Source organism: Sylvia atricapilla, chromosome 2, assembly GCF_009819655.1.
Source record: "Sylvia atricapilla isolate bSylAtr1 chromosome 2, bSylAtr1.pri, whole genome shotgun sequence".
NCBI lineage: Eukaryota > Metazoa > Chordata > Aves > Passeriformes > Sylviidae > Sylvia > Sylvia atricapilla.
In genome coordinates, this window is record NC_089141.1 from 104444443 (window position 1) to 104470334 (window position 25892).

Genomic DNA, 25892 nt, shown 5'->3' on the forward strand with positions numbered 1-25892 from the left:
GGGTCACTCTTCCAAGGGGTCAGTCCTCCAACAACATGCTGCTCCTGTGTGGGTCTCCCACAGGGTCACAAGTCCTACCAGGAAACCTGCCAGGAGCCTGTTCCATCATGAGCCTCCCACAAGCCCCCAGCCTCCCCTCAGGCACCCACCTGCTCCAGCTTGGGTCTCCTCCATGGGCTGCAGGTGGATCTCTGCATCGCTGTGCCCTGCAGGGCCCCAGCTGCCTCACCATGGTCTGCACCTCGGGCTGCAGAGCAATCTCAGTCCTGGAGAACTGAGAGCACCTTCTGCACTGACCTTGGTGTCTGCACAGCTGTTCCTCTCTTATGTTCTCATGCTTTTCTTTTTTGACAACAATTCTATCTGCAAAATAAGTGGGTTTTTTTTTTATTAAATATATTATCACAGAGCTGTTCCCACCATTCCTGATGGGCTCAGCCTTGGCCAGCAGCAGGTCCATGCTGGAGCTGTCTGGCATTGGCTCTGCTGGACATGGAGGAAGCTTCTGCCAGCTTCCCACAGAAGCCACCCCTGTAGCCTCCCCATTACCAAATCTGGCCATGCAAACACAATACAGGGCAATGACTGCCTTCCCTTTCTCATGAAACAAGCATACCAAATATCAAAGGAACTTTAACTTTCCTTTTCCTTGGTATAGCCTCAAAATCAGACCTGAAAGAGGGAAATAGTCTCTATGACCAATGAGTACACAGCATGTTGGCTTTTCTAAAACAGATCTAGCAAAGCATTAATCCAACCAACTAACAGAAGGTTTGGTTCTGTTTGGTTCTCCCCACCAGTGCCAGGAGAGATTCCAGGCTCCAGAACCACAGCAAAACCTGCTTGTGGCAGAAGGCAGGACACAGCAGGGTCAAAGACCAGGCCTACATAGAAGCAGAGCAACACAGGTATGTACTGAAGACCTGTTATTCACACTATAGGTCTAAAAGATATTTTACTTTGAACTAGTTCTTGCCCAGTCCCATGAACTGCATGTCCAAAAGCAGCTGAGCTCACCCTTGGCTTCCACTGAAGGGAACTCACTCCTGCTCTTCCATGGGGGAAGCCAAGGCATGGAAAATGGGGTGACTAGAAAACCCCTTTCAAAGGTAAGCTCCTAATCCAAGTGATTCTTCTAAGGATGGCTACTTTTTTGCTGTAGCCAAAGCCTGTTTTTTTGAAAATAGGACTGCACATCCAGTATCATATTGAGAGAAATAAGAGATTTTTAGGTGCAAAGCAAAATTGCTTGTTTCTTGAAATATCACATCTATAACTGCAGATATTTTACACTAGTCTTAGAATGGACTGGGGGTGGGTGGAGTATATATTTTGTACACTATATATATATATTTTATATACTATATATATATATATATTTGAGTTCCACATACCTAATTTAATTCTCCTTCAGGCTTAAAAAATGCGGGAGCTCCGAGTGAAATAATTGTGTCTATGTGTTCCCTGACTCAAGTCAATTCTCTTGGTTCCAATTTTACCATTACGACACATTTTTTAAAAAAATATTCAGAACAAAACCTAAAAAGGAGGTCCTGAATTGTTTCCATTGTTGATTTTTAAATTAAAAAACCTGGAAGAAAAGAAAACAATATGCCTACATAATCACAAAAGTTACAACACTACAGTCATTATCTTCTTGTATTTAATTTTGAAGTAAATAAATTTTACACAATGCTGAAGGGAAAAGAATATGAGCTTGTAAGAACTTTTATTTTTGTTGTGAATTAATATACCTTAAACATCAGTAAACATTCTAATGAAATAGCAGCTGAAGCAGTAGTGCATAAAGTTAATATGCATCAAATGACAAACAGGAGATGATCTGTTGATAGGCTGATCCATAAAGTGTGTATACATAATTCAAATTAGGTTTAGCAATTCATATATCTCAGTTATAGCCCTTTTTATTGCCAAGTCACAGATTGTATTTGTTCAAGTAATAATATCACTTTTTTTCATGGCAAAGTTTAAACAATTCAAATGTCAAGTATTTGATCTGCCCACGACTGCTCTAGAAATGGGGGACAGGACTGGGGTTAAAAATTATAGCAAAATTTTACCGAAAACAAAGACAACAGAACAACTTGTCACCTTTTTTTGTTTGTTTGTTTTTTTAGCACTATAACATCAGCATAACTTCAGCTCCTGGAGAGAAGCTTGTACTAAAACTGAGAAGTATTTCAGTTTTCAAGTTGATTACTTGAACATTACTGAGACATAAATGCCTGCAATTTAAGCTGTGAATAATGAGATTACTGAGTATAGACTTGGAAAGGACTGAGTTACAGAATGTTTGTATGTGGTATAGAAAGAATTTGTATTTATTAATTGAGAAGGAGTCTGACATATTCTTCTGACATATTTGTATTTGATATCCAGATAGGGGCAAATTGTTTTTCATAAAGTAAATATCTTGAGCTTTAGTCCTTTCAGCCCAAGATTTATAACGTGGGCACAAAGTGACTCTGGTCTTTGAGTCTTCAAGAACAGTCAGCAGCAAAAATGGCACAGCAGTGTAACAGTGAAAGATATCACAGAATGATGTGTTCCCATTATATATCTGCGAACATGGATGGATTCGTAAACAAGGGGGGTGAAAGCAGAAGAGGCATACATTAAGTTATTACACAATCATGCAGTTCTCTGCTAGCTGATGTAAGAAGTGCACTGAAGTTAGATATGCATAGAATTTAGATTTCATTAAGGATTATTTTATTTTAGGAATCAGCTCGGTAGCTAAATAGAAAAGAGTACAGTCAGATGGACTCTGAAGAGTCAGTATAAAAGTGGTTATTGCTGTCTAAGTGTTAATGTGCCATGGGAAACCTTATCACCACAGATTTTAAACTAAACAATTTATCTTACTCTGAGACTTTGAGGAGTCTCTTCCAAGATCAGAAAGCCTGGGAGAGGCCAAATTAAGGTAATATATTGGCTAACTGAAGAGTTATTAACCATAAGAGAATATCCAATGGAAAATACTTTCCAAGTGTGTACAAATATTTCACCTGCCATTAGTGAAAGAAAAGTCCAGTGGTAAAATTGTATAAAATATGGGAATTCTGTTCCACAGAGAATTTCAAATTTTTCTTTGTTTTGATTGTAAATCAAACACAGAATTTTTTTTTACACAATCTGCAGAGGAGCTCAGTTAGGGGAGGGGGGAAGAATGCTGTCTGTCAACTAAACCTACATCTTGCTACTTTATACTGATGCTCATCAAAGCCAAATGTAAAATTAAAAACTAAGTGAGACAAGCAATTTGAAAAAATGCATCTCATTTCAGTGCCTTTAAGAAGGATATTTGACTACAAAAAAATGAAAAGATTTCCCTTCAAATAAATTTGCTATCAAATGCACACAATTTCTGAAGCTTCAGTATTGATAGAATCACACATTCTCAGAGGATTTAGCTCTTCTGACTGAGAAACTACATCTAAAGAAAGGTAGCCACTAGGGTCCATATATTAAGAAAAAATCCAAAATCCTCAGTTGAGCCACACACTTGTGCTGTCTATAGAAATAAAAGACTTCATGCAGCTGGATTGCTGAATGGGCCCCGTGGAGACATTGGATTGTGCAGCCCTGAAAAATACAGTTGATATACATCATACTTTTTTAATATATTCTCCCTCTCTAGAGGCAAGGTATGATTTACACAGTGCTCCAAATTAGTAGTTAAAAAATGTATTAAGCTTATTTGGAATTTTTTTTGACACTTTTAGTCACTCAGAATGAAATCCTAGTTATGCTGATTTTGCAGGGAGGCTCAACGATGATTTTTAAGTACTCATGATTTCTTTCACCCCTTAGTGTCTATCTCAGCATTGCAAACTTGCATTTAGCCTTCTTAGTCATTCAGACTCTACCCTACTGACAAGAAGAGAATGATTTAATATTGTGAGGATAAGAGTGAAGATCCCAGAGTGTTATACTTTTCTCCTTTGATTATGTGCTCTCATTTTCTTGTGATTTTATCCCTTTGTCCTCTTCTATTTGATTTTCTTGCTGAGCATCCATTGTAATAAAGTGCCATGTTCAATGAAGTTGCAGTGAGCAATTTAAATAATAGCAGGTGTAGATGTGTAGGAATTCTGATTGCAATGCACTGCTGTGAAGAGCTCATGCATTTATAGTGCAGTATATTTCTGAAACCATTATGGCAATAAGCAAATCAACTCAAATGTGCCAGGGGCAGTGCTGCAAATGTATAGAGTTGATGGAATTCATTTCAGTCACTTATTCTTGAGGTAGGACTAGAGGAAATTTTGATCAGTTCATGCATCTCCAATTTGGCCTGCAGCTTTGAGCTCTGGCTGCAGCAGAGCTCTCAAGCTGAGCACAGATGGGGCTGGATAGTATCTGGTTGAGAAGCTTTCAAAAAAATCAAAATGCTTCAGTGTGTAGGTGTTGGTAACCCACTAGGCAGCATGCTTCCCTCAGATATGCTTCTTAAATTCCTTCCTTTCCTCATGTTAGAAAATGCTGGCTTCTTAGAGGCATTTCCTTTGAAGATAAGAGTTAAGATCAAGTTCCCTATCGGTAGAAAATCTTATTGTGTGTTCTCCACTACTAACCTTGATATTGTGTCTAGCTTCCAGCTCTAGCAATTCCATTACATTCTGTCTGCTTTTTCCCATTTCATTTTCAAAAGGAGCAAGGTTAGGACTGCTGTCAATATAAAACAGCTATGACTGCATTTTGCAGAGAATTAGTTGAGGCTGTTTGTGTTCGAAGAAAAGAGGTGGCTGTGCTGGGTACTAGTCACAACCTACTGCAAAAGCTCACTTTCATATATATCTGTTGAGAAAATTTAGGACAGTTATTTTGATTGTATAATCTCTATAATCTCTTCAAATTATCCCTTATCTTGCTGTTCAAGTCAAACCTTAGTTTTAAAACTACACCTTCAGCTGTGCTAGGGGAATTCAGTTAAAAGTTCAAGTGCTGCAGCTGGGAACACTTTCAGCATGTTGTGCAGGTAAACATAACATAACGTACAACTTAGGTACTTATGAAACACTTGCTCACCCACTGGACACAATGTTGAACAAGAATTTATATGGAATGGTCTGGGGCAAAGTAGAAAAGGTCATTTTTTTCAGGTGCTTAACAGCATTTCTTACCCGTTGCTTTTAAAACTACTTTGCAGTCTGGGGTAGGTGTCCCTCAGATTCCAACACATTTGCCACTTAGGAAACTCTGTTAAGCTCTTCAAACATGAAGGAGGTTTTTACTGAGCTCTCTCACACCACAAGTGTGCGAGGATGCTGGGGAGTGATTTTGGTGCTCAGAAGCTCTGCTGAAATCCTGCTGGGGACAGGGGTGGGCGAAGTGGCACCACGGCTGTGTGAAATGTCAGTCATGCCATGGGCCAAGTTCTGCTCAAGTTGCTTCTCCAGCCTGTAGGAAAATCAGTGAAGCTGCATGAATGTATAGCAATTGAGAGCCTCATCTTAGCCTGAATTTGCTAAGCTAATGACATTGTTTTGTAATTACACAATGGATTGTTGACTTTTTTCTGATTCACGTTGTTTACAGGTTAAACGTGGTGGTCAAGGTATAGTGGTGGAAGTGTTGGTGACACTGTGAAGTTACATGCAGGAACATTACATTTATAAAGTGCTTAGGAATCAAAATGCACCCATTGACACACCATCATCACATCTCAGTAACCCGCCCCCAAAACTAACAAATGTAGGCAAGATGATAACTGATGTAATTTTGGTGAAAATATCTGTAATCTACCAAAATTTAATCAAGAGATGTTATCATCCTGAACTTCTTTAAATACAGAAAAAAAAATTTCTGTAGTGATGCAAGTGCATTTTGAAAGATGAGAGATAAAGCAGCCTAACATGCAAAAAATATCTGTAGTAGAATTGCCTTAGCTATCACATATTAAAAAAAAAAAAAAGAAAAAAAAAAAAAAAAGGGGGATATCTCAGAAGGCAGAACTCTTTTATTCTCTTACAGCTGAGAGATTTTCTGTTTTACAAATTTTTGGTCCCTGTAGTTACAAGACAAAATTAACACATTAGATTATCTGATCGAAACTCACCTGCACACACACAAAAAGGCCCAGAGAGATAATGGAGCAAAAACAGCCCAAATAACACCCTGTCCAAGCCCACCCCTGCAGCCATAAACCCAGAGGAGCACAAAGGGACAACATCAGGCAGGGGACATATCCCAGTTCAAGACTCAGAGAGAAGGAAATCCTCCCTGGGACTTGCCCCAGCAGAACCTCAGTCCCAGTGTCCAGGTGTGAAAACTGTCACCATGAGTCACTGGGGGCAACTCTCTGAGTCATATTTTGGGCTAAGGATGGTTCCTGTCTAGGGATGGGACACACAGGGGAAGAATGTTTTAGTATTGCACAGGATTTCTATGGGATTACTCAGGGAGGACACAAAGATTAGAAAAAAGAAAGAATTTTTGGAGTTTGAGGGGGAAGAAGGGAGCAAAAGGGTCCATTAATACATAAGCAAGGCCTGGTCAGTGCAGTTGTCTGGCTCTATCTTGCACTTGATCATCACTGTCTCCCTCTCTACTCATTAAAGTCCAAATGCTTTCCAGCAAGGGCCTTTTCACCTCTGTGTGTCCCTGTCTGTCTGCCTGCTGTGAATCTGTGGCCCAGCAGCTGGAGAGGGGCTGCATCCTTGGGAGCTCAAATGTGCAGGTGCCCTCAGCTGGGGAGATGGATCAGCCTTGCTGCTGGCTGGATGCACCCTGTGTGTGATCCTGGGCTCCCAGGGATGTTCTGCTGTCCTGCCCAGGCACAGAGGGGAGCAGGACAGGGCTGGGGGTGCTGCCTGTGCTTTGGGAATGCCCTGGGTGTCTGTCGATGACCTGCAATGCCAGACATCTCTGTATGTGCCCTGTGCCTGCTGACAATAATTTTTCAGCCTCATTATCAGTTGGATCTGGGGACACAGAGTGGCAGCAGCCTTGTCTTCCCCAAGCTGTCAGGTCCAGCATGGTACACTTTATCGTTGTATATTTGGATTTTCCAATTCCAAATACCTCCAACAGAATGACCGTCAGTTTTAACAAGTCTGAGCAGGTCTGCTGCTTAGCTTCCTGAGCACAGTTCTTTCCTTTGACAGGACAGATTTATTTCACTTGTCAGAAGAAATGTCTACCCTGAGAGTCCACTGGTAACTATGATAGCCATGAGATTCTCACTTGGTGCTGGCAGCCACAGTGTGCAGGTTTAAAATTCCCTGTTAAACTATTCAAATACATGAATACATCTTAATGTACTCTGCCACTTCCGCATTAGCTCATGAAAGGTCAGACAGATGAGTTACAAATGGAAGAAGGTTCTTCAAGTTACAAAGTATAATTTTCAAAACTCCGTGTCTAAGAAGTGATTGTTCTTCTAAATTAATAACTAGGCACATTAATGAGGACTTGCTTAGGTACACAAAATTTATGTGAACGCATGTGCCTGTGATTGTACTGGAAAGTGTTCAACAGGAATCATACTAATACTCATATGAAAATTATTTTGAGGGAGAAAAGTATTAAAACTAAGAAGAAGTAATCAATAGATATTAAAAAATCAGATTTTAAGGAAAATTGCAAGCTGGCACAGAACAAAGTAGATAAAAATACTGGCTCTCATGAAGCAGCACTGTCAGATACAGATGATTTAAATCCATTCTGCAGATTACTGAAAAAAACCCCCATGGATGTTTAAAAATCTTAATTGGCTATTCCAGTCTCAAGAGAGATAAAAAACAAGCCTGTTATTGAAAAGTACAAGAGCAAGAAAGAAAGCTTTTGATAATGTCAGCATGGGTCCCAATCATTCTTTCACAGGCTTAAGGTGAATATTGATTAGTGTAATTTCTTTGCCTTTTGGATTGTGCTTTTTTCCACATTTCTCTAAGGAAGTTTCAAAACAGTCTTCAGTTGGGGTTTTTTCTTCTCATTTCTTAGCATGCATATGAACAGCATCTGCTTTCTTCCCCAGCAATAGCAATGATACGTTTCTACTGCCTCAGTTCTAACCAGTTTAATGTGCTGAAAAGCACAGTGTTGCACGATAACAGCAATTCTGCAGAGCAAAATGTTGATGGAAATGGCAGGCTGCTGTTAGAGGCAATGATGGGTTTATGGGAAGCCCAGATTCTCTGTGAAAGGAGTCGGTGAGGGTCTCTAGGAGAATATGGAGCAGCAACATCTGTGTTTCACTAAGCTTTCATGAGAGAAAATGTTCTGGGTGTATTTTATTGCAGGTTTATGATGAAGCTGAGATGGCACCACTGAATGCATCCAAGATTAGGAATGTTAACATTTTCTTCACTACACTTGGGAGCTGCTTTTGACAGAGTATGGCATAGCAGATACAGGGAGACCTGCTGTGTAGCAGATTTTGCCAGGTTCTACAGCAGTCATCATATGCTCCTTTAATCTTTCTGCCTTCTTTTTATTTTATTTCATTTTCCCTCTTCTCAGCAAAATTCGTGATGTAGAAAAGTCTGCGTTGTTTGTGAAGTAAAAGGTCTGCAGAAATTATTGTGTTTCACTTTTGATGTGAAGCATTGTTGTCGTTGCAAACAAGATTAGCTGTTTTCCTTTCATATTCTCTGCAGAACTAATTCCAGAGGAACTGCTATGTTACACATGCACTTGGTTCTTTTCCTTTCTCTGTTTAAGACAGTTTAAATAAGTAAATTAAAATTCGCCATAAAGTGGAACCTATTTTTCTCATGAAAACAGGATAATGGTCATTGAGACAGTGGCATATGCTGATGATGCATTGAACTGCATTTCAGAGACTCAGGGCAATTAGACACTGAAAGCTACCCACCCACCAAGCTCATCCACCCACACTGACAGTTTAAGAACAATCCCATGAGGGAATTTCTAAGTGCTTTGAATAGTCTTATTTTTAAATTTTTCCGAGTGTCAAGACCACCTTGAAAAAAGAAAATACAAGAGATTTTTCAAATCTAACTGCATATAACATCAAATACTACAACCGTGAGGTTAGGAAAGTATAAATAAAATTCTATGCAGGATGTTCAGAACTGAAGCTAGAAAATATTTTTTTAACTGTGATTACTGATTATCAGAAAGTGCTAGACTGATATAAAAGCAGTATTTATAAAAATGTCTATAAAGGGTTCATTGTGCTATTTACAAAGTGATGACAAGATAGTATAAATGGATCATACAAGACTATATTCATAATTTGTACTTTTCTATTCCTGTAGAAAATCTGGAGTTGCAATTCAGGAAAGATGTTGATCAACTGGGTGTGTAGAGGAGGTTCTAGGGTGATTGAAAGAATCCTGGCAAGAAGCTTTCCACAAAATGTAAGATTAACAGCCTTCAAATATGCAAGGGTCTTCTGCCACAAAGTTTGTCCATGTGGCTGGTGAATAAGTTAAGAAAAAAGGGTAATTATGCTCCAGTATAGAAGAGCCAGCTCAGATGCCTGGAAAACCTTAGAGTTTTGAGGGTAGTGACACAAAAATAGGCTGAATGGAACTGTCATAGAGTTTCCATCACTGAAATATTTAAAGGCAAATTAGACAAGCTCTTGCCACATGTGATATGGTGTATAATTCATCCTGTCAGGACAGGAGGATGGATTAGATGATCCCATGAAATCCCTTCCAGCCATATGACTATGTAGAAGAACAGAATATACACCCACTGTAATTTATAACCTGTTTCAGCTTTACTGCTTCTCTTCATATTTTTTTCCTTGTCACCTTTACTGTTCTGTAATAAAATAACTGATGGAAAAAGGGGTTCTTTGCTGAATTACTTCTATGGTTTGTATTAAGGAAACATTGAAACCATAACAACTCCAACTGGAATCTTCAGGAGCCAGGCAAAACCAAATCACCAGTGCCTCCTCCATGCTATCAGTAATTGCTTTACTCTTGTAAGGGTTCTATGTCCCATAAATAAGGTACGAAATACTATCAAATATTTGTCTCAACACACAGGACAGTGACAAGGAGGGAAAGAAATGGATAACAGAAACATGACTTGCTCAATACTGAGAAAAGGAGTGGTCTGCAATTACCCTGATGCATCTGGAATAAGCAGGGCAAGCTGCTGTGTGTGTGATTGTCCTGAACAGCTTAATTGGAAGGAGCCACCACTTCCTTTCAGCCCACATATCTGATGTGCTTCCAATAAAAACCAAAGCACTGGCAGGGAGGGAGGGAAGAAGAGAACTCAGAGAGGAAACCGGAGGCATCACACCGTGGTTTCACCCCAGAGCAGAGCTGGGCTGTAGCTTGAGTGTGCCTCTGGTTACAGCAGGGTACATGTCGAATTGAGCTGGATGCTGAAAGTCTGAGCCCTTTCTAAGCATGATTTCTAGTTCCAGCTGATGGCCATTGTCTTAGAGTTCAGCTGTCTGGTGCACCTACCTCAATTCAAAGTGTTAACTAGGCTGTGATGATTTGAGCACAGCAAATGTCAGTGAAGATTTTCTATTCACAACTGAAAATTGCAGAAATTATAGAAAGGACCTGTTGAAAATCAGTTTAAAGGTGATATCTTTTTGCAGATTCTTGAGTTTGGGGACTTCTTTATCAGAACCCACTCAAGCATCATTCTTACATCCCTCAATTTTTGCACAGATTTCCAGTGTGTCTGGAAATCAGCTACAAAAAAACTTAAAAATTACAAGTCATAAATGTTATCTCAGCCATTCATCTTGTTTGGGAACAGCTGAAGTTCCCAGCTCAGATCCCACCTGCAATAGGATTTTGTTCTCTTTACCTTGTTTGAGTCAGTTGATGGAGAAGCAGGATTTCCACCTAACTATTCTGAATTAGAAATGCTCCTCAGCTTTCTGGAAGTTCTTCTTAAAGATCTCCTCCAGCTCTGGTTCTTCAGGACACTAAAGTGTATTTGACCAGAAGTAGTATGGCTGCTGCCTGCTAAGTTGCAATATTTTGAAGACAGAGTCACATCTATTCTTATATCTCCCTGATCTGGTGAAGATAGCATGGGAAAAGGAAAAAAAAAAAAATAAACTCCCTATAATAGCAATGATAAAAGCCCCTCCTTGTAGTACTGATTATTTGGTCATTTGTTCAGTCAACCCTATCTGCTCATTCATTTCAAAGAGAAAAAATAAACTGGAATGTCTCTTTCTTTGAAAAAACAGACTCATCCCGTTCTTACTTAGAGATGGCAAATATTAGTTGTGTACTTAAAACTTGGAACTGCAGGCCTGCTCCTAGGATGAATGTAGTTGCATGTACCAAAGGGTGTTTTCTAAATACTTTTTTTTTCTACTTCTGGAACTTTACTGACTTTTTTTGTTATTTCTATTAACCCAGCCCCACTAGAAGCAGAGGACCTGAATTGTTCTGCCACATTTTGCTATGTATGTGTGTATGTGCATGTGAGGAGTCTCTTAATCTCTCTTATTATGGTCTCAGCTGGGAGAAGATGGCTGATGGTTTGCAGAAGTGAGAGTGACTCCAAAGTTTCACTTTACCAAACTGTTAGTGATTGACAGTTCAGTTATAGCTTGAATCAAGTCTTATTCTGCAAAGCACAAATCCATGATGCCACCCTACAACAGGGATGTTGGGATCAAAAGGAATCTGGAGGTCTTTGTGTCTCTCCATCCTCTCCAGTCACAGCCCAGATGGCCCAACTAGACTGGATGTTAAATTTTCACACAGCTCTGTTTCAGCAAGGTGAAATTCATCCCATGTGACAAAACAGTAAATGCTTCTATACAATTAAAGAACAGGTTCTTTTTTTCTGAACCTGAAATTAGTGTAATTTCCCTCATATATAATAAGTAAAAAACGTAACTACATGCAGAAGAAAAAGGGTCTGTGTATCACCTATGCTTGCATAACACTCGTGTGGTTATTTACCCACATCTAGGTGTGTTGTGAATATGTAAATGAAGCTGGGCCAATTTCACTACTGACACAAAGAATGAAATGATTACTCATTCCTATCAATAATGTGATTTATATCAACAACATGAATGATTCGTGGATTTGCATAGAGCTAATAAGTTATAGCCCTGTGAGCTCACAGAGCTTGTAGATTTAGGAATATTTTTGTCAAAGTTCCTCTGACAGTCTCTGTCTCAGCCATTGAATTTTACTCATGTACATTTTAGATTTAAAATATTACACTGCCATAATTTAAAATAAATATTAGGAATCCTAAGACAATATATGTGTTCAAATCTCATGCTGCATCTCGAAATTGCAAAAAAAAATTTATACAATATTTGCCTACACTGTTGGGGACTTTTTTCAAGTGAGTTAAAAACTGATAAATTGCAATGCTCAGAAGGTCCACTAGAGGAATAACTTCTGTCTGAAAAGAGATAAAAGTGACTGACTACCATAATTTCAAGGCAGTATATGAGGCCAATTCACAACAAGAAAATTTAAGTTTCAGAATCCCACCTTTGGTAGGAAAGTTACTACTCATTAGGGATTAACAACATTCACAGTCTACCCACAACAGCAAAATGCTGCAAAGTTTAAAGAAAACTATTAGAAAGGTTACCGAAACAAAGGTTATATATTAGACTTGGGAAAGTAGGATTATAAATAAATGCTATGCTTTTCCTTATCTAAAAGAAGCACTCATACAACTGAAAATGCAACTTGGTTTTTAAATTATCCTCTCTCAGATCTCTGCAGACAAAAGGACATGGCAAGGCTGCTCTGCCACGCGGTGCTTTGTGATTAGAAGCCGTGTCTGGATTGCTGGAGTGGCAGGGCTGAGCAGGAGCAATGGGAATCTCTGCTGAGGTGGGTGGGAATGTCTCTTTGTACAGAACTGCTTCTGCCTGAGACATTCACTGTGGGGATTGCAGGATTAAATTGCTTGGGAGGCTGCTCTGAGTTAAAATGTCTCTAACACCCTGGAGGACTGATGAAAACGGTGCTCCTTAGGAGACTCCTCCCTGGAATGACAGGGATAGAAAGCAAACAGAGAAAATGCTAAAATATCCTCAGAAGCCATGTCAATATCTGAATTGGAAAGTAGTCCTTACTGGTGCATTTAGGGACATGAGGAGGAATTCTGTGCTGCATGTGACAGTGCAGAGCTCCCAGCACAGGGCAGAGCTCCTGGCACAGTGCTCTCAGCACAGCACAGCTCAGCAGCAGGCAGGGCTGGAGGCTTTTATCTCCACAGGAGTCCCAGGCAGCTGACAAACAGAGCTCTCACACACTACCTGAGCCTATGGGAGGGTCTTCACCTGCCCCTCTTCTTCTAGTAAAGGTTACATTAACAAGGAGCATCCTTTAATGGCCACTTTCCACCCTGCCTCCCTGAGGCCTCCAGTGCTTTTTCCTATTCTTGCTGCTCAGGATATCCAGAAAGATAGTTAAGATATTAACCCTTGTATCACAGCAGTGGCCATGGCCATCTGAAGCTATCTGAGCCAGATAGCTTCATCCTGCCAACTCATCCTGCACAGGACAGAAAAGGATCTGGCTCAGTACTTCTCCTACCCAGCAGAAGAATGTGCTGTAGAGCACACAGGGCCAAAGACCCAATTAGTTTTGCCTAATTCTACAATTAGGCAACACAATTAGTGAGCACTGTGTGCTGTTGAAGGCTGAGGAGCTCACTCTTCACACCTGCACAGCTGTCCCTTCTGCAGCACAGCCCCAGTGCAGAGATCAGGTCACCTGTCCCAGCAGGTCAGTGAGGATACCTGTGCCCCCTTCAGTGCCAGCTTCTGGGGTTCGTTCTTCCCTGCTCTGCAAATTTTCCAGACTTGACAGAAGAATCTTCCCGTTGAAACCTTTTGATCAGTCTCACAAAACAAATCTTCTTGTTTTGTGAATTATGATCTCTTTCCAACTCCTTCTACTCAGCTCCTGGCACATTGTCCCCACACCAAAATCAGACCCTTCCCCGCTTTATTCCAGAACCACACCCAACAGTTTTCTCCCATTCTTGCATAGTTCTCCCAAGTCTTCAGCTCGGTTCCTCCTACAAATCTGTTTTTAATGTCTTGCTTTGTCATTCCTCTTCCTCTGGCCTACAAAGAGACACTTTATTTTTTTTCAGTTCTCTACAAAAACCTTGATAAATTTGTCTTCCCACTCAGATTTCCTACTTACCATTCCCACGTGCTTCCATTAGAATAGACAACAGCTGAATGACTAACAGTATTTCTGGTCCAAGAGAAATATGATAGAATACAGTTCAAAGTGGATTTGCAGTGCACATTTTTATGACAACTTCAGAAAATTGAGCAGAATATAGAATTTGTTGAGACATCAGATCTGAGGATGTAAGCAGGTACCCCTGAGTCACAAAAGCTACAATATTTAGTATCACAACAGACCTAAGATGTCTCAAGGTAACTGTACAGCTGGAAATACTGGCCTGTGACCAAGGCTCAGCTATTACAATTGTTAGGAGTACTGCCAACAAGTCTCTTCTGCCACTTAGCAGAGAGATCTGAACGCTAGTGTGAGTATTAATGAATTCTATGTGCTAAGAAAGTTGTTTCAAATCTGAGGCTGTTGGAGTTCTTTTTAGTCCTTACCCAAGATTCATCAGCAGCCACTAACCACTATTTCAATGTTTTAGCATCGTGCTTTGTGCTTTTGTGGAAAGAGGTTTCTTTGTCAGGCATCCTTGTAAGTGAACTCTTGTGAGCTCATATGCTGCCTACAAAGAGGGAAACATATGTACCTATTTATGTTACAAGTAAGTTCAAAAGCTCTGGTAAACTCACAGAAAATTTACACATGCACAATAAATATTATTTACATGTAGATGTTTGTTACAGGTGTGTATTTATGTGTGTGTACATATAAAAGGACCAACCTATTATAAAAACTAAGCCTGCTCTATTATGGTCTGAACTGATCTGAAGTCTGGACTGGTAGTAAAGAACACTTTACTTACTTTTTTTTCTTCATTTGAATTTTTGGGACGTTTCTCATGGTACACAAGCCCACACAGAGTTGTGTGAGCACCAGAACACTGTTTACTTATGGGTCACCATTGCTTTTTGGGATAGGGGTTGTTTCTTACTCAGCTGTTTTTCCTCGGTGACAGTGTCAAAGTCCATGAGGAGATCCTTAGTGCGATGGCAATACAAATCTCCGTGATATTTATGAATGAACTTGTACATCTAGGAAAGTTTGGCTGGTTCTCAATTTCTGCTTCCCATAAGTTTTATCTGGGTAGGTAGAATCCAACAAAATGCCCCTGCTCCTTACCTTAGTGTAGGAGCTGTGATTATCCTTTGCGCAAGGTGGCAGCAAAAGAAAGCTCTTCAAACTCCTTCCTCCTTCCCCTGCACACCTCCTGTTAAGGAGACTAACTCCTTCAACTTTATTAATTGTGTTTTTAAAAACACCTGTTTTAACTAGCAAGTTGTTAACATATGTCATGGAGTTACTGGTACCTTTTACTTTGGGAACACTGTCACACTTCACTCTCGATTCCTTTACCAACATTCTCCTGGGGAAAAGCTAGAAAACTGAGTGCAAGAGAAGGAAAGCCATGAGACAAATCCCCCTTAAATCACTGATTTTCCCTTTCTAATTTCATTTTTGCAACAGGGTATTTTTTCCAATGAAAACACAATGACTTTGGGAGAAAGGATCAAGTCAAAGAAAAAATAAAATAAAATAAAATAAAATAAAATAAAAAATAAATAAAATAAAATGTTAAGGTCAATGTTTAATTAAGACATCGTCACATGAACTGACAAATTGTGATGGATGTACACCAATGTTGCAGCATAATAATACTGTTTTTCAATAGGAATAAGTAGTCTGGAGAATCTGACTATGGAAGTCCCAGTTATCAGTTATCTAGATGAAATAAAAGTGTGGAGTCCACCCTGCTAGATCTCCTGACCCTAATCAGCAGCATTTGCTGTTTGCATATGTTTGGAGGCGGTTTTTATTTGTTGTTTTGGGGAACAGATTTGTTTAATTTTCCTGGAGTCCAAAATGTGTTGAAGGGAATGTTTTACTGCAAATATTAGAGTTGATGAACCTACTTTAAAGTTCATTAAGCCTCAAAATACTCCTAAAACATCTTCCCCATATGGAAGAAAACCTTGGCAAATATTTAATAACCTTCATAGATTTCACTCTCAATAGAGGTCAATAAAGTCAATAGAAGTAGTAAGAATAGCAGTAAGACTGTGCTTATTTTGAAAAAGCAGGGATTACTCACCTTGAAAGTACAATATAGTAAATATGTTCTTTATTCAGAGGCATGGTAAAAGAATAGCCAGTCAACTTTGGATATGAACATTCTCTACAACCTTAAAGCTCATTTTGATGACCATAACCTTATTCCAAAACCACCGTGTTTAATAAAAATTACTTTCAGAACTTGAAGAATATTTTATTATGGAATACAAAAATACTATCTATGTAAAAACAATAAGTTAGTTTATTTACAATACTTTACACTATCCTGCTCTGAGGCTTCCTTTGCACTGGACTTCTTTTCATTATTTTATACACCTTAACAATTTTAATTATAATTTTGCACAAAGCATTTCCAAAAGCATGTCATCCATGTTCACTGCTCCAATGATGGGCCTGAAGAATAATTCAGCAACCACATTAGCATTAATAGACCTTAACAAGGAGAGAACAACATTCAGCTTGGCAAATCTGGCTTCATCACCTCTGTGAATGAGTCTGACATGTTCATTTAGAGCTTGTTGTGCTTCCCTCTGCAATCCTTCAATGTACTGTGTGCACTGCAGTCCAGGTAGATCTGAAAAGAAAAATAAATTATTTTGTTTACATACTTTTTTGTTTATGGATCAATATTATTCTTACAGAACTCCTAACCGCTCACAGACAGTTAGGAAATTATCACTCAAGGAAAGAAGCAAATTAAATTGCTAGAGGATTTCTTGTATGCAAAGTCAACATGCTAAATTTTATTAAGCAGGTCAAATTCTTATCATATTGGTGTTCTGGATATTTAATACTCTTCTCTACAACTCGGAAACATGATGTTTGTCAACATTCACTTGTGTTAATCAAATTACTTGATAAAAACTTTGAATGAAGAATACTCTCCAAAACACCATCACAGTGGGGAAGACAACAAAAATAATTTTCTCAGTATTTCACTTCTGCAAAAATGCACTGTTTATGTTTAAGGCTTCTTTTGACAACATTTTCTACTCCAGTTTATAAGTGGCAAGAACTGACTCCAACATGAGAAAAGAAGTTTCCCAATGAACCACAGTAGGGATACTGAAAGATGGAAGGTAGAGAATTAAGACTTTATGTGACCAGAGAATCATTTTGGATGGGAAAGACCTCCAAGATCAGCGAGTCCAACCATTAACCTAACACTGCCAGGTCCACCACTAAACCATGCTTCTGAGCAACATATCTACACATTCTTGAACACTTTCAAGGATGGTGATTCAACCACTTCCCTGGGAAGCCTGTTCAAATGCTCGACCACCCTTCCAGAGAAGAAATTTCTCCTACCAGAAGAATGCCTCTTTTTTTCATTAGACCAGCTTCCAAATTTGATTCGTGTAACATAAGCTTCACCTGAACTATTGTACACTTCTCTGTGTAGAAAGCAACGCTACACAAGCAGGATGATAAATGCAAAGTACCACTGTAGAAATCTAACCGTCAATAGCTAAGGGTTTGGCAGTGGGAGCGGCGGCAGAGCCCTGTCCCACTTTCACAGGGTACTGCCGTACTCGGGACGTGCTATGTCCAGCCTGCCTTTCAGTAGGTCACCGACGTGATAATAAGTCCCTTGGTAAAGCTGCATCTATGGGAGTCTCCACAAAGAGAGATGGAAAAAACCCCCACCCCGATCATAAACGCTCTGCCAAAAGCCACCACGGCACTTTGTTGCTGGAAGCCCCGAGCCTTCCCTCGCCGCCCGGGGCGCGCAGAGCTGCGGGCACGGCACGGGCAGACCCCTGCCCTCGGACCCTGGAGCAGAGGTTCCCGCTGAGGGACACGAGCAAGGAGCCGCTGCTCAGCTCCAGCTTCCCCTGGCCGACTGCCAGGCACCTGGAATTCGCATTGTTCGTGGAAAGCATCAGTGGAAAGCGCCAGCCCTCAGGACCCCAGACCGAGCCGCAGCCTGTGTCCCTCCCTCGGGACGGGCGTCGAGGAAGGGGCAGAAGGTGACACCGCGCTCCGCGTCCCTCTCCTCCAGCACCTTTCTCACCCCGAGGAAGGTGTGCCCCGCTCCCGTGGGGACACAGGCGGGCTCTCCCCGCCCTCCTCGCTGCCCTGCGGCAGAGACCCCGCTGCCCCTCCCGGCCACTCACCCGGGTTGAAGAGCACCGTCCCCTTGAGGTAAGCGTACTCTTTGGTGCTGATGTCCAGGCTCCAGCACTTGGCCAGGAAGCCCTTGATAGCCTGGATCTCGCCGGCCGAGGGCAGGTGCGGGCCGTGGTGCGGCCGGCCCGGTGCCGGTGCCCGCGGCGGGGGCTGCTCGCCCTGCTGCCGGGCGGTGAGGATGCGCTGCAGCATGCTGGGCTCCGCGCTCTCCACCGTCTCCAGGTGCACCCGGTCCTGCGCCAGCCCCAGCAGCAGCAGGGGCGCCCAGCAGCTACGCACCAGCAGCAGCTGTTCCTCCAGCGGCAGCTCCTGGAAGCAGGGCACGTTCTGCACGAAGCGCAGCGTCTTCACCAGCACGGCCGAGGCCGCCTTGCAAGCCACCTGCGGGCTCCGCAGGGCCACCCTTCGCCGCGACCCGCACGGGCAGCCCCGCGGAGCCGGCCCGGCGGGCGGCACGGCCCGCTCCTCGCTGCGGAGGATGCTGTAGAGGATGCTGCCGTGCCGCCGGCCCTGCGCGCAGCAGCGGCAGCAGCGCTCCGCGCACGCCATGGACCCGCGGGGCCGGCGCCGGGCTGAGCCGCCTGCCAGCTCGGCGGGGCGGGTCTGCTGCTGGGCCCGCCGGCAGACGGGCACCGCTCGCCCTCTGCCCGGCTCCTTAACTTATTTATAGCCGGCGGGGGGGTGTGTGTCTGCGTGTGTGTGTGTGTGTGCAGCCGCAGGCGCTGTGCCGGCGGTTCAAAGGGGCAGACACTCTTTACTGGCTGGAAAAGAGGCGGCGGGGGGAGAGAGGAGGAGGGGAAATGAATAAAATAAAACAAACCCTCCTCCTCCTTTCCTGAGACAGCGATACCCGGGGGGAGCCGGCGAGCCGGCCGCCTGTGCCCGCAGGCTGCGGAGTGATGAGCGCAAATCGCACCCTCCTCGTCTCTCGGGATGTTGTCCCTTCCCGGCCCCTCTTTCCGAGTCCCAGCCCGGCTGATGTTATGCCGGGGTGCCTCGAACAGAGCAGGGCAGCTCCCGGCTCTCTCGTTTCGCCACCGTAGGGAGCTGCTCCCTCCCCCGCCACCCCCGCGGGACCCCACCGAGAAATGACAACGGGTCCCGCTGCCTTCACAACCACCCGAGAGGCCTGGGGGAGCAGACAGAAAGGTGTATGGGTGAAGAAAGGAGCGCTGAACTGGTCCAAAAAGGGGACACCGCTAATGACATCGAGGACTTTTGTGTATGCCTGCCCTAAGGAGTGGTGCCTTGTGTGCCAAATGAACTCCTCAGCGCTGCCGGGCGGGGAGGGACAATCGGACACGTCCCTGCGCAGATGGGTGCTCTGTGAGGGCTGCAAACAAGGCTCTGCCAGGGTGCCCTGAGACTGGTGCTGCTGCAGCACCCTGTGGGATCTCCCATGGAACCACCCCCATTAATAATTCCCTTGCTCTGCCCTTCATGACCCATCTTTCTCATGCCATGTTGTTCCATCCGTTTTCATTATCTCTTCAAGCTCTGCCTCTCCATGCACCTCTCCTCTTAGATCCTTTCCTGTGACCCATGTCCTCCAAGTGACATATGGACTCCAAAGCAAGGGGGCCTTCCATCCTTCCAGGCCCTGATGCTTACACAGGAGGGACAGGGGAATAGTGATAGTCCTAATGTGGACTTTTCAATGAAAAATAAGCATCTTCTCAGCTGGGCTAAATAAAAGTGGGTGCAGCAGAGTGGAGTAAATAAACACTACAGAAAATAGTTACTTCTGTCTGCTGCATGTGGGCTAAAGTAGAAACATTTTCTGTTTCATGTGATCTGGAAGAACCTTGACAGAGAGTTAGAGACAAGCAGCTGGTTCTAAGCAAAATTCTGTACCTTCTCCACCAATATCTGCTACCAAGAGATGACTATTTACCCTTGGAAAGGTGCATTTTCTTACCATAAAGGTGGTTGGATTGTTTGTTTGTTTGTTTGTTTTAAGCAAATATCATCGAGTGCTTTGGATATTGTAGAAATAAAATAATTTTGGGGTGTATCTTGGCAGTTCCTTTTCCCTGTGAAGTCACTCCAACCCTATCAGCTTACAGGTATAGAGTCATAGTCTTTTCCCTCTAAATGTTTCTTCACAGTTGGACTCAGAGGGGATATTCTTTACAAATGGCTTTTACAAATGGCTCATGTTTTTGTAAGGCACTTTTCTATAAAGTTATGTAAAACACTGATGGGCTACCTGCCCCCAAAAGCAAGCTGTCCAAAATCTAGACTATCATACTTTTGGTCTTACCTATGAAATGCATTTTCATTTTCCACAGACCCAAGCATGATAAAGCCCTTTATTGGCTTTGCAGGAGAACTGCTACAGTGCACCAGTTGAGTGATGTCTAAAGTTTGCTCACAGGCCAGTGGTTTTGCCAAACATCCTTTAAGGAAAAAAGGTGCTAGATTTATTAAACAAGTGTACTAATACTAAATATTACCATTTTTTCATTTGGATAGTATCACCGGTAATGGGAAAAAAGTAATTTATTTGTCTAGAATATTTCTTTGCCATTCTAGGTTGTTTCCTGTTATAGTCATCAGTGCTTCTTCAGCATCAGGATTTTAGATAGCCTCTTTCAGTCTTTTTAGTCTTTCTCTTTCTTAAGCTTTTTGTGGGAGGGGTTGTTCACTAACTTCACAGGTAAGTCTTACCAAAATTTAGAAAAATATCATCTTTAAGCTTTTAGCTGTCTTCAGTAGCACTTCTCCTATGAGGTATAGATTATAAGTCTGACTGGAATCTAGGTGTGTTTTTTATGAGTTTGTAACTTGGAAAATATCTATGGGAAAGCACGGCACAGCTGAGACTGGAATCACTGCCTTTCCAGCTCTGACCTTGGACTCCAACTGTGGGAATGTTCTGCTTATTACGTGAGAATGCTGCTTACACAGAGCTATAGACAAAAGAAATATTTGTAAATATAACTTTTACACCAAGTATACAATAGATTTTTTTTCCCTTGATGTAGCAATATTGGTTGCAGCGGTTTAATTTTTCAAGGTATTTCTCTTTCAAACAAGTCTCAAATGTAGATGCAATGCTTCTGTTATATAATCATTTTGCTGACTCTTCATTTTCTAAACAAACTTATACAAAAAGCCTTTGTCCTTGGCAATTATAACAAAATGTGTACCCCACATTGGAACTGAAACTTGGTTTACTATTCAGTACCAGAAATCACACTGCTGTAGTTATGTGTACCTCCTTCTCTGAGAAGTGCATGTAAACACTCTTTTCTCTCATTCTAATTCTTTATGTATTCTGATATACATGGAAATTTATTTTATTCAGGGTAGATCATCTCTTTCCAAGCTAAAATATTAAGACTACTCTATAAATATTTGTGGTTTTCCTGTTGGTATTTAGCAATTTGTACAGTCTTTTTTTAAAAATCTAGGTTCTGCCTGCCCATAGCATTCAAGCTGAATTAACAGCAAAACATTCTATTCACAAGCAAACCAAAGCCTCTCACAGAAACCAGTTTGATGGAAAATGCATGAAAACCTTTTTGGAATAAAGAGGAAGTCCCTGGTTTCTGTTGGAAGATCTGATGTAAAATGGATATTAACAAGCTCCTTGTGGTACAGTCATGGATAGGTTTACAAGCTTCCAGAAAAAGGATTACTTGTTTGTATTGTTTGGGGGTTTTTTTTTGGGTTTTTTTTTTTTTTTTTTTTTTTTTTTGTTTTGGGTTGGTTTTGTGTGTGTGCCTGTGTGGTTACAGGGGTTTTTTAACTCAGACAAAGCCTTGGATATGGAGGTGATACAGTGAAGTCTTGGCAGCCTCACTCTCTCATGTTGCTGCTCAGTGTCTCTCTATCACTCATCTGGTAGCACATTTGGTTCTTGGCCAGAGGGCAAGACTTCAGTTTCAGAACGAGACCAAACAAGCATTTGTTTTTATGCCATCAGTGCTTCAGTGTACTATTAGCTTGAGAAAAGCCTTTTTTCCAGTGCAGAATTTGATCCTGATGTCCTGTAAATACACACTATTCCTTTTAGTATTCCTTTTTGTGCTGGAAAATAAAATTTGATTTTAAGATCAGATGTAAAGCAGACTCAGTTTGGTGATTATCACAAGAGAAGTTAACTTTTCTCGACAGAAAGACAAAGTTTAATGTGGGATATTGTTATAAGGATATGATAAGCAATATGTCTTTTGTAAAAATAAATGCTTTATTAAAACAAGATTTTGGAATTGAAGTATATTGTTGCTTTTCATTCTTTCCTCATTATGACTCTCCATTCATTAGACTGACCACCATTCACATTTCCCCTATTTTTTCTGGTGTGTTTTTTGAAATAATTTGGGATTAAGGGAAAAGTAGTTCTACCTGTGTGCTGTACCACACACTCCTGATGGCACTATTGTCCCCTTCCTGGATGGGCAATGGACTCCTTAGGAGGAGCACACTGAGAGCCTGAGGCAAAGGCAGGTGAGGTGGCCCCAGCTAAGAGATGCTGACCAGAACTTCCAGAGCTTTTTCAGCTTCCCTAAGGCTGTGATTTGGTTCTGTATCCCACCAGCAGCTCACCTAACAGTATGTGCTTGTTCTGGAGCAGGATGAGCATATGGTGGCATTTTTATGGAACTAGCCAGAGTATGTAAAAAGGAGTTTATCCCAGGTTTAGACCTTCCTGCCAGCTGCTAGAAAGCAGATGATGTCTAATCTTGTATAAACTGTAATGGTGCAAAATCAGCCTTTTAACATATCTTATAGAAACCAGAACATGCAAAAGGGAATATGTTGTGGTTGTCATCACATCAGTTCTTTGTAAAATGTGGCCATGGCAATTTGGATACAGATATAGGAATAGACCAGAAAATACTGCTGCAAACCAGGATTCCACTCAGCCACCAAGTAGAACTGCTCCCCAGGAAGGTAAAGCCCTAAATCTTGAGAGCAAAAAAAGCGTTAGGAGAGGGCTTGTAGCAGGCTTTGGATTTAAACTATTCTTTTAAATATCATGCAAAATTGATCTGTACTCTTGCTAATGGCACTTGAATAAGGGAATTGTGTTATGAAATATTAGTGTAGAAATAGCTTTCAGTTACTTACCTTGAAGAACACATTGCTGATACAGAATAACAGATGGGTAACAGGCAAAAAGCTCAATTAAGTTAGATACTGTTCAAGGTTGTGGCTTAAAGATTAAAACACATTCTAGCTCTACAGTGGCAGGAGGATACGAAGTATCCATTGCACCAATTTTTAAGTTTAGAGTTGTCTATGTTGCTGCAGCTAATTGTCTGAGACTGGTGAGTTCACAGATACACTTTCATTTGTCACTAATAGCAAATGATATTCTGCTAATAAAAATTTACATTCAAATAGGCCTATAATTTGGCATGTATTTTATCTGAATATGAATATGCAGGGTTTTTTTAATCTGTACATCTTTCTATAAGTTTTAATCCAGACATATCTAATCCAAGCTGGGTATTTAAAAATGCTGTCCTCTGGGCAATCAGTGATATAATTTCTCATTCGCTCAAGTTTGTGTTATAGTACTAAAACTGAATTTCTTTCTTTTTTATTATTCTTCAAACATGAACTTGAAAAGTACATATTTAATTTAAAGCTTCACCTATGATCTGTATAGCAAATACTTATGATCTTTAAATAACTCCAGCAGTTTCTTGCATTCTTTTCTTCAATCACCATTCATCAGGTTTCTAAATTTTCTACCCATTCTGTAGCTAACAGGGAAATCATTTAACATTCTGTTCTGCTGGCAGACAAGACAGACTGCATCTTCAGTTTTGTCAAAATAATCAGGTTATCTTACCCTCTTTACAGAAAGGATTTTTCTAACCTGAATCTTTTCAACACCAGCGGATTAGGGAGTGACCCAGCAGTGCTGTTGGTACACCCAGTGTACTTGCAGTCATTGATAGCCCGAAGTACAGTGGGAAGTGCTATAACATCTTATCCGAGCTGCAGCCAGACAGCATCCTTGGCTGGGCTGCAGCTCAGACTTCCAGGCTGAGGGGGACCATCCACTCCCCTTTCTGCCTTCCTGAGGGCACTGTAAGACACAGAGCTGCTGCTGACTGAAGTGCAGCTTCTGCTCAGCTCTGTGCCTCGGCAGGACACCATCCATCTCAGTTTGCAAACTCAGTCCAAGACATTAAAACCCACCAGTCCACTGGTTGTTTATCCAGGTTTTTGCCACTCTTACTGTATAAAATTAACACTGTGTTATTACTTTTCAGATTCAGCTTGTAACTTCTAGGCTCTTAATACATATCTCTCTATTAATTTAAAAACACAGGAATTATTCCTGTCAATACTCAGCTTTTTTTTAGTGAGTAAAACATATTGTATAAACAGCTTTCAAACTAAAACTTTGAAGGTCTTTTTTCTCTTTAGACCTGTTTCTTAGATATTGCAGCACTTTTTCCAGTTTCTAGAAGCCTTTGAAGCGTGGACACCTGAACTTTACAGAGGGTTCCACTTGTGCTGTTCTGTCCAGTACCAGAGAGAGAGACTCCCCAACTCTCATTCATTACTCAAGGCTCCTACATTAAAGAGTCATTAGTCTTTTGGGGTCATAATTGCATATTGCACTGGGAACTCATGTCAGACTGCTCCTCTTCTGTGACATCCTACATAGTTTTCTGATCTTACGACAACAGAGCTGTTTTTTAGCAGAGATAGGATGTCTTCTTGTTTCAATTCTGTGTTTGGCTGCTTTATAATATGTTCCATGAGAACAGGTTCAGCAGTCCAAGGGGAAAGCTTTTCTGGTCTTCAATTACTTCTCTTCATCACCATTGACCCTCATCTTCATCCATGAATGACTACATATCTCTTGAGTTGGAGATGGAAATATTTTCCTCAGTAAGTGTGTTTTGTTTGTTGTAATTCTGTAAATTTCTTAAATCTTTTTTCTGTTTCACTGAGCTGATGTTTTAAACGGTATGTTGGGTCACTAAGAAAAATGTCTTACCAGAATTCTAAAGAATGTCATATTGGAATATTTACTTTTGGCTTGACCTAGACTGGGCTAGGGCTGAATATTACAGTGCACTACTATAAAAATTTATTTAGGCTACTCATAGCTGAAATTTTTCATGTAATGTGTTATGTTAAAAAGATGCATGCAGTATTTTATGATAAAAAGAGAAAAAAAGAAGAGAAAAATTGTGAGTTTGAATCCTCTGGTGCTTCTTATGTCTGAAGACTTGAGTGGTAAGAGTTTCAATTTTTTAGGTCCGCTTGTTGAAACATTCTGAAACCTCTAAACAGTGGGGTAGTAACACTGAAATCAATACCATAAATGTCAGTGAAAAACTCAGACAAATCAAGGATCACACACTATTTTGGAGTTAATTGTTCAATAAGGATGTAATAGGCAATTAATTTACTGATGTTTCAGTTGTTCTGCCTGGAATACTAATCAAGTAATAGAGGAAGTTACATTGGATGGTGATAGAGTAGCCACAAGATGGGACATAGAAAACAAGCATGTAGAGGAAAACTTTAGCTTAGAAAACTGGAAGAAGAAATTTTGAAATGATGATAAATCATAAAGGAAAATGAAAAAGAACT

The 25892-nt window shown here is 41.1% G+C and overlaps 1 protein-coding gene across 1 annotated transcript; it reads right to left on the minus strand.

The window, feature by feature from the left end:
- Positions 1–16207: 16207 nt before the first annotated feature.
- On the minus strand, positions 16208–18866 carry NR0B1 (nuclear receptor subfamily 0 group B member 1). Its single transcript, XM_066340053.1, has 2 exons — positions 18305–18866; positions 16208–16761 (listed from the first exon to the last, which is right to left on the minus strand). The coding sequence occupies exons 1-2, from the start codon at positions 18864–18866 to the stop codon at positions 16517–16519; spliced, it is 807 nt and encodes a 268-aa protein (XP_066196150.1). The 3' UTR covers positions 16208–16516.
- Positions 18867–25892: the final 7026 nt, after the last annotated feature.

Bases quoted from the DNA above. Each gene is read 5' to 3' on its own strand.
- NR0B1 (XM_066340053.1), bottom strand. From the start codon at position 18,866: ATGGCGTGCGCGGAGCGCTGCTGCCGCTGCTGCGCGCAGGGCCGGCGG. The intron at 16,762-18,304 runs GTGAGTGGCCGG...TTTTCTTTTCAG, and splicing joins GACGGTGCTCTTCAACCCGG to ATCTACCTGGACTGCAGTGC.